The sequence below is a fragment of the Thermothelomyces thermophilus genome, chromosome 3 (assembly GCF_000226095.1).
Source record: "Thermothelomyces thermophilus ATCC 42464 chromosome 3, complete sequence".
NCBI lineage: Eukaryota > Fungi > Ascomycota > Sordariomycetes > Sordariales > Chaetomiaceae > Thermothelomyces > Thermothelomyces thermophilus.
Genome location: NC_016474.1, coordinates 3582031 through 3594684, shown reverse-complemented (window position 1 = coordinate 3594684; position 12654 = coordinate 3582031). Strand labels below are relative to the sequence as shown.

The window sequence follows — 12654 nt, the reverse complement described above, 5'->3', positions numbered from 1 at the left end:
AAGGGGGAAAAGGATGAAAAGGGGAGGCTGGTGGTGTGGCGTGGCGGTAGTGTGCTTCTCCTTCACCAGTAATGTCCATCCCGTCATCCGTTCACGACCATTATCATATGTTTCCAAAAGCAAAAACCGACTGCTCCCTCCGGTTCGGTTCACGCCTATACTATCTATCAATCACACCGCAGAAGCGAATTCGGCCGCCAGCCACAGCCAAAGCCAACAGACGATGATGATGATGGACCACGACGGCTCTGTCGATGGCGATGATGATGATGCCTCCTCGCTCTGCCCCGACGCGGTCTGGTTGTTGGTCATGTTGGCGTGGTCAGCGAAGAACCAGTCGGCGGCGGCGCTCCAGTTTCCCGGCGCCACATCCGGGATCTCGCAGACGGCGCCGGGCGCGGTCGGATCCCTGCACCGGGCCTCCCAGTCGCGCCGTCTCTGCGCCGTCGACGAGTTGAAGTAGGCCTTGACGTAGCTCACCAGCAGCGACGCGTCCTCGGCCGGCGGCCCGCCGGACCAGTACCGGTTCCCGTTGCTCCAGTGCTGCAGGATCAGGTGGCCCGGCGACGAGGGCACCGCGGCCCCCTCCATGTCGGCGAGCGGCTCCCCGTCCGCGTAGAAGGTGACCCGGCCGGGGAGGTAGTCGATGCGGTACTCGTGGAAGTCCCCCGTCGGGTCGAACGGCAGCAGCGCCCGCACGAAGTGGCCGCCGCCCGTCCCGGACGCGTCGTGCCCGGCCGCCGCCGCCTCGCGCGACTGCAGCACCAGGTTGACCGGGTAGCTGCCGTTGGACGCGTTGAAGTCCTTGGACAAGAACTCCATGTCGATCTCTTGCGTGTCGTTGAAGTACTGTCTCCCGTCGGATTCCCCGTCCCCCCCCGCCCTCCCGTCCCCATCACGCAGTCAGTCAGTCAGTCAGTCAATCAGTCGGTCGGTCGATCAAAGGGCAAGCTGTCAGACGGAGGGGAAGGGAAACAAAAAAGAAGGAGTGTTTTTTTTTTTTTTTTTTTTTTTTTTTTTTTTTTTTTGGGGGGGGGGGGGGAGGAGGGGGAGAGGAAAAGGGAAAGGGGGGAGGGAGGAAAACCCACCCAAAAGAAGGCGGCGCAGGTCCCCTTGACCGAAGACACCTTCATCATGGCCCGGAAGGTCCCCCACATCAGGTCCAGCCGCTGCGTGTCCAGCTCCGCGACGGGCACCATCCCGTCGACGATCTCGGCCCGGACCATCAGCCGCAGCCCCGCGTCTCCCTTCTTCCTCCTCTTCCCCCCGCTCCCAATCCCACCTCTTTCCTCCCCTTCTTTCCATCCTCCCCCCTCGTCGCCAGCGACGTTTCCCTGAGAAGAAGAAGAAGACGACGACGCAGCAGCAGCAGCAACAAACCCGACGTTCTCCACCGCAAACAGCTCGCCGTACTCGCCCCGGGCCCGCTCCCGGGTGAGGTTGAACGCCTGGCGCGCCCACCCCTCGATCGGGGAGGCGTCGGGCCCGGCATCATCATCATCACCATCATCATGGTCATCATCATCCCGCGCGCCGGCCGCCAGGCGGGCAAAGTCCGTTTCGAGGAGGTCGGTGAAGAGGGCTCGGCGGTTGCTGCTGTCGCCACCGTGGACGGCGGCGAGGTAGCCGCACTCGCAGTCTGCGCGTGCCGTCCGGGGCGCGTAGCCGACGACAATGATGATGAGAAGGAGGACGAGAAGGTGGTGGAGGTGGAGGTGGAGGTGGAAGAAGAGGGGGGTGACGTTGGTGGCGAGGAGGTCCGCGAGGGGAGGGCGACGTCGTGGCGGGGGAAGTGGCAGTGGCGGGCTCATGGTCTTGAGGTTATATGGTGTTTGGATTGGCTTCGGCGATTCTGCTATCAGGGGCGGGGGGGGGGGAATGGGATATATGGGAAGTTTGAAGAACGGGAAAAGCGGGCTGCGGAATGATCTCGTCCCCCAAGACCACACGCTATTCTTCACCGGGCCCGTATCTCTCCTTCTCTCTCTCTCCCTACGTGTATATATATATATGTGTGTGTGTGTGTCCATCCCTCCAAGGGGGCCCAGGTTACGCAGAGTCGGCATGCGGTTGTCACACAAAAAAGCCTGGGACGCCAAACTGTTGACCAGGAGCCCCTCTGGATCCATCGAAAGATATGTTTAAGAGCAAAATGCAAAATGCTTCCGAGACGGGCAAGCCCGGCTTCGGGCCGCACCGGATGAGGAAGCAAGGCGAGAGAAAAGAGAGGCCGATGCTTGGGCTGGGATCCCCATGGCTGTTTGCAAAGCAGAGAGAGCTTTGGACACAGCTACTCACGCCATTGTCGCCAAAAGAGCCTAGGCAGCCACCCGTTGACCGAGATTGAGGACGTGACCATTGCCGGCCGAGAAAGGCAAATAACTGCAGGAACCCGTCACTAGTGAGGACTCTCCGGTGAATTGCACAAACAATCCATCCCTTCATTGCCTCTAGGCACAGTAGTTAGTCATCGGATAGAAGCCTCCTGTGGCGACGCCGGAGCAAAGATTGCGAGAGGTAATATTCGGAGAAGTACAGTACTATTCGGAGAAGGCGGAATGAACAGGTTCAATTTCGAGGAACCGGCCAACCAAGGAGAAGTGGAGATGCGGTTTTGATACTGGACCAGTCGCCCTACATATCTAACCTAGTCATCAGATCAACCCACCAAAAGACACAGGCGATAAATAGGCTAAGGAGCAGCGAGGTCGCGGTAGAGATTATCAATCTTGTGTTGAACGAACTCACTCTGCGCGGCTACCCCTGCGCCAGTACAAAAGCCCAAACTACTGCCGTATGAAACCCCACCAGCCCAACAACAGTCCCAACCGCCGCCTTTCCCCTCCCATCCTTGAGTTCCATCCTCTCCGAGTGCCTCCCTCCCTAGATTTCGCCCGTATCTAGTACAGGAAGTAGAAGAGATGGAACAAACAACCCAAAAAAATAAAGCATGAAACAGGACAGAGATGCTAGGAAACAAGAGACAAACAATATATCGAACAAGGTATCCGGAACGAAGCGAAGAGAGGAAGAGGGGAGAAAAAGAAGAAAAAGAAAGCGAAACAAAACGCGGAAAAACGATGAGAGAGATTGCTGTGAAAGGCAGGATTAAATAGTCAGTAAGCGGTGCTAATGAAACAGGGAGAACGAAGTGTAAAAGCCCTCCACATGGACCAGCCAACAGTGCAGATATTAGGTTTGCGGGAGCGGTGGTCCTCCCACTGGACCGATGCGAAACCGTACCAAACCTGCCCCCATTTGCCGAGCCCATGAACGATAATGCAGCAAGAACAAAACGCGCAATACCAGCAGGGAAAGAAAAGCAATTCCCAAGGCAAGGAAGCCCCCAAACACCTCCCCTCCGCGCCCGATCTGACCAACAAGAGACATTACTCCGCAGAGAACGAGGAAAGAGTACAGGAAATAAAAGGAAACGAAAAGAGAAAAAAGGAGATAGGAAAGAGATAGGAAAAAAAAGAGAAAAAAAGAGATAAAAGAAGGAAACGCGAGAGGTATAAGCCCTGGGAATCACCGCCCGTTCCCAGCAGACGACAAAAACAAAAAAAAAGAGAACCGTCAACGTCATCAAGTTAATACACGCTGTCCTCGTCCGCACCCTGAGAAGTCATAGACGGCGTCGAGACGCTCGGGGAGGCAGCAACATCGTCCACATAGCCGATCAAGGCCTGCGAGTGGAGACGGAAGGATTCACCCATCAGCCGAGTGATGCTGTTACCCAAGTCTGTCAGCATGAAATATTCTTTATTTGTGTGTGGAGGAGAGAGTAGAGTTGCAACTTACCCCCAGACAACCACCTCGTCCAGCATTGAGCCCCAGAGACGGGCCACGACAGAACTCAGGTGGGTCACGTAAGTCTCATCGAGATCCTTGTCGAACAGCTGGCGGATACGGTTGTACATGACCAACTCCTCCTCGGTGGCCGGTTCTTCGTCATGTTCCAGACGATACAGCCACAAGCTGAGGATGATCATGAGATCCATACCGCACAGCGGGTGTTCGATGCTCCAGTTCGTCGGCGACGTGCGGGCCACCCAGCGGACGCCTTGCAGAACCGCCGTCTCGATGCAGTCGTAGCACTCCTGAATCACCTTGAGCATCTCGCTCGAGCGCTTGACGCGATCCCTCGAGTTCGACATGGCCGCGGCGACCTCGTACGAGTCGTGGTATCGCAGCGCCTCCTGAACCGTCTTCAGGTCCACCTCGAGCCGGGCCCGAGCGTTGCGGAACATGGCCTTCGCGTTGAAGAGCAGAGGGTGACCCTTGTGAGGCGCGCTCAGCGGCACCGAGAAAGCCTCGGGCTCGCAGAGGTCGAGGGACTTCTCCCACGTCTCCAGGGCAAGCCGCAGCTTGTACTCGGTCACCACGTCCTGCAGCGCCTCGGGGCTGCGCTTGTGATACCAGACCTCGAGGAAGAGCGCGTTGATCATGACGCGAGTCGCAAAGGCGCTATACTTGAGCGTCTCGCCCTGGAACAGGTTGTCGTGGGCCATCATGAAGGTGACGCTGCGCGACACCTTGAGGTGATCTTGCCAGGCATCCTCCGAGACCTTCATGTTCCACAGACCCTCGGTGGACGGGAGCTCGAGATCCTCGAACTCGTTAAAGCTCATGGCCGGCGTGTGGTTGTAGGTCAACGTCAACAAACCGAAGAAGATGTAGACGGCGTAGTATGTACGACGGCAACCTTCGTCTTCGACCCACTCGGCACGGGTCGGGGCGCGACCCTCGCGAGCTTCCTGTCGAAGCTTCAGTTCGTAACGGTTTCCTGCAACCATGTTGGCGAGCAAGCTCTTGATCGAGCATGCCCATTCGAGGCCCTTGGGATCGCCGCTCCAGCTGGCAAAGATCATGTTCAGAAGCGAGCTCTGCATCGTCCAGAGGGGGCACTTTCGGGAGCTAAAGTTCTCCTTGTTCTGCAGGAACTGATTGACCAACACCTTGGACCCAATGTGGAGCATGTAGGCCTGCTCTTGGTCAAACGCGTACAGGGCGCCGATGGAAAGGACAGCGAGAAGCAGCGCTGGCGAGACCCGGGTCGGCTCGAAGGAAGCCGGGTGCAGAAACGGCAGGTGATGGTGGAACAGGCCGAAGTAGGTAGCCAGATACCGGTTCAAGGAGGGCAGGTTGGGAACGCGGAAGCCCTCAGGGATGGCGTGCTCTCTATCGCTGTTGCGGATATTGTCAAGGACCATGTTCCGTTCCTCGTCACCGTGAATCTGAGGAGCCTTGAAGCCTGAGGAAGGCTGCTGGGACGCGTCGGCCGGCGTATGGCTGCGCTGGGCCTGGAAGGGCGACTGAGGGGCAGGAGTGCCTGCGGCTGAAGGAGGGAGCGAGTTGACGAGCGCCTGCAGCCCCGGAGCCATTACGTTGGCGTTCTGTCCAGCAAGAGAACGCAGCTGGCTGGTGTTCTGGGAATCGAACGATGTCGAAGCAGCCGAGCTGACCGAGTGCGCCTTGTGCTCCTGGGACACGAAGCCTTCCCACTGCGGCAGGCCGATCGCGCCGTTGGGGTACGTGACCGAGGGCTCCATCATCGCCGACTCGTTCTGTGAGAAGGACATGCTCGAGTTGCCGTCGTAGTGACCGTTCGCCTTGGCCGCCGCGGTCGCCTTCTGGTGCAGGTCAGCAACAAGCATGGCTGCGGTCTCGACGTCGAAGACGCCGTCGCTGCTAGCTTCAATCTGCTCGAGGGTTGAAGTATCGATGGCGATGGCCGATTTAGAAGGGCCGCTAGCAGGTCTGGCCGTCTTGGGGCCGCCGCGACGCTTGCCATCGCTGTGGAGGGGAACACCTCCGTCTTTGGCATGGACGGTACGGTCGTGGCGGAGAAGTAGATCGCGTCGCACGAAAGTGCTACGGCACTTCATGCACTTGAACGGCCGCTCTTTGGTGTCTAAATCGATGGGTCAGCCTGGATTGCCCAGAGGCGGCGTGAACAAGGGGGGAAGCTCGACGTACGAGATCGCTCATGCCTGCTCCTGTGCTCGCTCCTGCTAAAGGCCCTGTTGCAAAACTGGCACTTGTACTTTCTCTCTGGGGCGAGTGAGGTCTTCCGGGTAGCCGGTGTTGATGCAGCCGAGGCTGGCATTACCGCCACGCTTGCACCAGGCATCTTGGACTATTATGGTCGCGTCTGCACGTCGAGCGGGCTACAAAGAGAAACCGGCTGGCTGCAAGGCGGCTTGATGGCGATGGCGACAATGACAGCAGAACTCGGAAGTGGTGTTGGAACGAACCCTCCTCACAGAACGATAGTTGAGATCGCCTGACTCCTCGCTCGCTCGCGCGCTCCCGTGGGACTTAAAGTGTGTCTTGCGGACTCTTGGTCGTGAAGCTGCTCATTTGTGATATGATCATGGAAATCGATGCCGACGAGAGGGGTTAAACAAGGCGACTCTGCGCCAAATGGGATCGGGTTGGTGTCTTGCTGCAAAGAGCAAAGACCTCTTGCACAAGCGCGGTGTTGATCAATGAACTGTGGTGGGAGTGAAAGTGAAAAGTGGGAGGGGTTTTCGAAACCGCTGACGGCGGGAAAGAAGGGGGGACGAGAGGGGAAAAATGGGCTGCGGAGGTTCGCGGAGGGGGAAAAGGGAAACCGCCAATGCAGGTGGGGGTGACACCACCCAGCGACCAGCGGGCTGCGTGCGAATTTGCTTTGTCCCGAAATGGCCTAGCGGCTCGCGTCCCCAGTCGAGCCCGGGAAGGAACGAAGCACTGGCGGACCCACCAAGTGGTTGGGAATTGACAACCAGTCAGCTACTTTGCGCTCAGGGTGACCGTTTGAGCTTGCGGCAGCTCCCCCCAGCAGCCGTCCTTTGAGAGAGCGGTGAGTCGCACCGAGTACGTCTTAGGAGGGACAACAACGGTTTTCTGCGCGCTTGCTGTGCACTTTGGAGTGTTTGGCGAGGGGCCATACGTCTCCCATCGACAGGCCCCGAAAGTCTCGAGCAAGTACTGGCATAAAGTGGTGGGGTGCAGAGAGGGGGTTACGCGGGGCAGGACCGGATTAACAGCACAAGTATCGATCCTAAGCCTGCCGCCTGATTTGTGAGGGCTGCCTATCAGCCGTCCCCTTTCATCCTAACGCGTTGGAGAACGGAGCTTCCGGGCCTCGCGTTTGACGGCGCGGAAATTGGCCACGTTCAGCTTGGTACCGCCCACGGCGAGTGCTTTTTTTGAGTACACACCTTGTGACGCCTCGACTAGCTGCCCCTCAACCACGGGATTTTCGCGGCTGTGCAAACAACAGCTCTTCGTCCTCGCACATTCCACTCCTCGACGGTCGGTTTTCGAGAAGGGTATCTAACAGAGTGTTTGTAAGTGCGCCTCGCTGACCGCCACATGGTGACTTTACTTTGGCCTCCACGAGCAGTGGAGTTCGGAGCTGCAAGAGCTTGGGATGCTGTGGGTCTGCTCGCTCCTCGCAGCGTTGCGCTGTCATCGCGGGGCATCGCGAGCGAGCGAACTGAAACCTTGGTCATCCACCCTCACACAGCTGTCCACTCTGTCCAAGCACGTTGCCTTGTCTACACTAGGCCTCCCTAAATTAGCGGTCTCTCGACGGTGCTGTTTATTAGCAGGAGGCCCACGAGTGGAGGTACCTCTATGCACGGCAATGCCGTAGGTAGGGCTGCGGCAGCGGGCAACCACAGCCAATCCTCTGAGCGCCGACGTCCAGAATGCCACATCAACAACTCGCGGTTGTTCCCGTGACCACAGCTTCGCTGACGGAAGCGCGAGAGATGTGTACGGATTACTGTACTGTACTATACATACTACATACACCTCATCCAGAGATAAACTACCCGACTGTACCCCGTGGCGCTGCACCAGCAAATCGGCCAGAAAAATTGGCGGGGTTCGCTCCAGCCGAGGGGTCTGAGGCTTGCTTTCTTTTGCCCCTCCCCCTCCTCCCTCCCATCACTTCCCCCCTTCATCCCGCCATCAACTTCAAGCTCGTATGTACAACGCGTTCCCATGCGCTTCAGGCGCCCAGATTCCCTCGGTTCCAACTGCATGGTCGGTGGCAGCTGGGCTCTGTGATCCACTCGAGTGGAGATCGACCGGTCAGGCTTAAGAGTCTTGGCGACCAGACCGAGGATGTTTTGAATCCATCGAAACTCGCGACTTAGGATCAAGCTTCATCCATGACAATTGGAGGGGTAGCTCTTGCGTGCCAGACATGGCAGCGCTGATAACTAAACGAAACACAAAGAAATGCCGAAATGTTTGATGACATCTATCACCACGACAGCCATGGCGCCCATGTTTGGCCAAGGCGAAGAGATTTTCTCAGCCCCCTCCCCCTTTTGAATTGCGTGCACGGTGGCCGGCCAGCCTGCCTGCCAGCAAATTGCGCTATCCGGGGCGGAAGGGGAAGCCGGCTGCTAGCCACAGTGGCGGTTCCCGGCGTTTCTGGGAATGCAACCTGGAACCTCCCAAGGAACCTTCGATAACTTGGACTTGAGAAGCCGCCCCACCTCCCCCACCTGCACCAAAGTTGCAGCCCGGTGCGTTTGGGGACGGGAGCTGCTTCCCCTTTGCAGACTGATTGCAGAGAACGGTGGACCCGCAACCAGTCGGTGCGCGTTCCCCGTCGCATTGTGCAGCGTGCGATGTGGGGAGGGTGGTTCTCATCTCCATCTCGCGATCAAGAAAACAGATGATGGCACCGTACAAAGTAAACTGACAAGCGCTGGTGATAGTCCCGAAAGGTATGTACAGTACGCTACTGACAATGGCTACTGGTTCCAGAGATACCTGCTGATTGCCCCTCCTATCTCTTTTCTTTTTTTTCTTCTTTGCAGGTCACAAATTGCTTTCTGTTGGCGGGACACGATGAATTTTCGGGTGCCAATAAGCAACCCTGGACAAGGGGAAAAATTCGGAAGGCCGGAAGGTGGTCATCCCCCTTGCATCTGCAGAGGCTGAGCCACAAAGACGGAAAACTGTCCACTTGCTCAAGTAAGCACAGGGAGCCAGCTCGGTGATCCCACCCAACCGGAGTCAGACTCGGTCGGGGCACAACCGCAGTTGTACACGCAAAACTCGACGACTATGGTGCCAGAAATGGCCAACCGGTCGGGAGAAGCGTTTTAAGAAGAAGGACGGCATAGCAAACCCCTGGTTCTCGGCGCTCCCGGCGGAGCGCGGCCATCGAGGTTCATTGTCCAGACCACCGTGGATCACCGTACCGATCCGATACCTTCTAGTTTTCTTATTTTCCCTCCCCGTCTACCTCTTTGGTCTCCGTTCCCCAATGTCCAGTCTCTACTGCAATAGCTCGTCGTCCGCCACCTCATGATGACTCGACGGACGTGTTCATTCGCTCCTCCTGTGTCACTACCGAGCGCATGTTTCGCATGGAGCTGGAAGGGTGGAACCTCGTCTCCAACCGGGTGACATCCGAGCCTTTCGACACATGGCCCAAAGCCGAGGGATCGGAAATTGGTCCCATCAAGGTTGCTCGCTAACGTTAACCCTGTCCATCATCCTTCATGCTCAGGATTTGGCCTTCGCGTCTCGTGTCAGATCTGAGGGCGTCTCATCGTCGATGTCTCTGGGCGGGCGATTGCAACAGAAGTGACAGATTCTTCATGCGCGCCGTCACAGACAATAACTATCTGACTTATCGAGCACGCGGTCAGGGGTCAAGAAGCAAGCGTCGGTTGGTCGTGAAGAGCCATGCTAGTGGATTCCGGAATGTACCAGGGCTTCACCGCACCTTCAGATCCTCTGTCCATAACTCCGGACTTCGTACCGCATGATTGTACCGTAGCGTCAAGGGAGCAAATCGGACGATCTCTTGTTCGGAACGCCCGCCGGTTGCCTCCCTTGAAGAAAAGCCAAGTGGCGGGTTGATGCAGGTAGGTAACTCTGGCTCCCAAACGGCGGTGGCTCGCCCTTGCTCGCTTCCGTTCTAGCCTCGGGAGTTTGTTACCAAGCAGACACCGCTGTCGACATCGAGCCCCAAACTGACCTAGCCTCAGTCAGGGGTGTACACACGCAGTACATCCATCAGGGGTGGTTAGAGTACACGTGGCGCTCAGCTGGCGGCGGGCGGTAAGTATCGTGTTGTTGACGAGGGAACGCCATCCCTCTTCCCTCCGGTGGCGGGAACTCCGGTCACGAGACTTGGTGGGAACGGCGATGTTCGTCTTCCGGGAGTTATGCCACGGCCCTTTACGGCGCGCTCCTGCGGAAGCACGTGCTGATGTTCTTGGTGCCCGATGCGTGGTGTATAGATTATATGGTCTCTTCCTCGTTCGTTCCTCTGACCTCCTTTAGACGACGGAGGACCAGCAGAGTGATTGTTGTGTTTTCAACTGGCCGCTTTTTTTAACGCTCGTGCCCCGCCTCTGGCCCCGTCCTGACAGCGCTGAAGCATCGCAAGGCAATCCGAACGTGGTACGGCTTTCTCAGCTCATCAGGAAAAGCTGAGCCATCCCGTTGTTCATGAGCATGTGCTGGCGAGGTCGCACGATACCGACGGGAGCTCTATCAGGTTCTCAGGGTCGCGGCTTGGGACGCGCCTGTTTCAGTCCAACGGAGAGCGACAATACGAGGGCAATGAGATTGCCATACGATTCTGTGTTGGCCATTGTCAGAACTCGAGACTGGTGCCACGGGACTCGGACCTGTCGGGTGCTTACTGAGTAGACGGAGACCACTTCAACATACATCTCTGCTAGAGCCGTGGCGCTCTGTCGCTGAGAAACGTGGAAAGGAAATTCGCTGTGACGTCTTGCTCAGATCGGTGGTGTCCAGAGTCCGAGTGGAAGTCCTGCGCCAACGACCGATATCGTGAAGAAACAGAGACGCGATTTGGTCCAGGCTGATGGATGAGACGTCAAGTTGAAAAAAAAAAAAAAAAAAATCTATTGCCTTGTAGCTGATAAACCGCCGATGAACGCAGTAGGTTGGGAGTTGGTTAATCCGACTAAACAGGCGGGGTTGAGCTGGCGCGCATCAACACTACCAGCACTCCGTATTCCGTATGTACCGACACACGCATAGTACTGTACATCCGTCTGACTCGAGCCAATGTAGAGAGGGTGTACGCCTTATTTGCACTCATCTGACTTACTGGAGGGGGGGAGACGTATCAAAAATGTTTTTGGCTGGGCGGACTTTTTGGTGGAGATTGAGTGACAAATGGCTCTCTACTACACTCCTGCAGTGACATCATTATTCTGGTCTTCACTCAAACCTTTTTTTTTTTGGTCTTGGTTTCAACAATACATGACTCGAGACCAGGCACGGGAAGATCGATTGCTGTGTCGAAGGGAGTGGCATGGAAAGGAGGAGAAACCTACTCCAAGGCCGGGGATCCATGGTTCTCGCCATAACCAGCTGTGCTTGAATATGGAGATAGGACACCGTATGGAATGATTCAACTTGTACTGCGAGGCTGTAGTGTATCGCGCATGTGTGTCACGGACATTTGCCATCTTTCGCTGGTGACTTGCTAATGAAGTTCCGAACGAGTTCCATTGTAGGCTTCCCGCCAACTTGTATACGGATTACTTGGTCTTGATACGATCTACGGAGCCTCAGGTATTGCTGTATTCAGTGCTGCGTACTCTGTACGGAAATACAGTATAACGGCTTACGCAGTACGTTACAGACAGCCGGCGGAGGGGCCCGGCCTCGACCTTTCGGTGCAGTCCCATCGTATGCTGCGCGGATGGGGCCCTGGAAGACGTTAGCACCGGAGGGAGGAGGGGCGGGGATTGATCGCAACGGGCAGGACCGCACAAGGCATAACGTTATGTGCAACAGTGTGGTTGCAGCACACAGGTGAGAGTGGCTTGTAGGTTGCGGCTTCATGATCGTTTGTGGGGGTGATGGTAACCGAATGAGGCCGTTCGGTTCTTCTGGAATCAAGCGACGAAGGAAGGTACACTAAGGTTCTACGGAGTAACTAGAGGATACCACTTCAAGTTCCGTACTCGCTACACAAAGCCCTGTTCTATTACTGTACCATGATCGCGTTGCGGGCATGAACGGGTTGTCAAGCCCCTAAAGTCCCCCCCAACGGAAACCTTTCCACACTGCCTGTAACTAACAAGTATACCTACCTATATTGGGACACACAATGTGCGCTGCCGCAGTGTCGAATATCGTAGTGCGTACAGTACTACTCGATACAGCGTTTGTAGCCCGGTGCACCCTTGCCCCGTCCCACCCCGCCCAAGCAGGATTCCACTAGGTGGGGAGTCTGGAGCTGGGGCCGACGAACGGACCGTCTGCGCATCACCGGAGCCCTTGGGGCTCGCACTGCTCTCCTGGCAATCATACGCAGGCAAGACCTTGCTTGGGACTGTTTATCCGGATGCCCGTACACTAGTCTTCATTAACATTGACGGAGCGTGTGATCAGGCGATCATTCAGCAACCATAGCGTTTTGATTCGCGCAGGGAGACACTCTGCGGGGAGAGAGGCGCACTGAAGAGTTAGTGGATCCTTCCCAGCGGCCCGCCTTTCGAGGTCAGAAATTGGGCGAATTGAACCCTCTCCCCCCTCCCTCCCCTCTTGCGACCTCCTGACGCCCAGACCACCAGCCCCAGCCGACCAGTCATATCGCCCACTAAGTTACAGCTCTTTTCGTGGCTTTACAAGGTTCGCTAGTGC

At 56.8% G+C, this 12654-nt stretch overlaps 2 protein-coding genes across 2 annotated transcripts; both read right to left on the bottom strand.

The window, feature by feature from the left end:
• Positions 1–171: 171 nt before the first annotated feature.
• Positions 172–1811, bottom strand: MYCTH_2062055 (glycoside hydrolase family 16 protein; the record flags this gene model as incomplete). Its single annotated transcript, XM_003663284.1, has 3 exons — positions 172–849; positions 1089–1254; positions 1360–1811. 3 exons carry the CDS (start codon positions 1809–1811, stop codon positions 172–174), a joined length of 1296 nt encoding a protein of 431 aa, XP_003663332.1.
• Positions 1812–3542: 1731 nt separating this feature from the next.
• On the bottom strand, positions 3543–6267 carry MYCTH_2305142 (uncharacterized protein). Its single transcript, XM_003663283.1, has 3 exons — positions 5980–6267; positions 3802–5914; positions 3543–3729 (listed from the first exon to the last, which is right to left on the bottom strand). The coding sequence occupies exons 1-3, from the start codon at positions 6131–6133 to the stop codon at positions 3591–3593; spliced, it is 2406 nt and encodes an 801-aa protein (XP_003663331.1). The 5' UTR covers positions 6134–6267; the 3' UTR covers positions 3543–3590.
• Positions 6268–12654: the final 6387 nt, after the last annotated feature.

Coding starts and splice junctions, on each gene's coding strand:
- MYCTH_2305142 (XM_003663283.1), bottom strand. CDS start 6,133: ATGCCTGGTGCAAGCGTGGCGGTAATGCCAGCCTCGGCTGCATCAACA. Junction 5,915..5,979: donor GAGCAGGCATGAGCGATCTC/GTACGTCGAGCT, acceptor CCATCGATTTAG/ACACCAAAGAGCGGCCGTTC. Junction 3,730..3,801: donor GACGAGGTGGTTGTCTGGGG/GTAAGTTGCAAC, acceptor CTTGGGTAACAG/CATCACTCGGCTGATGGGTG.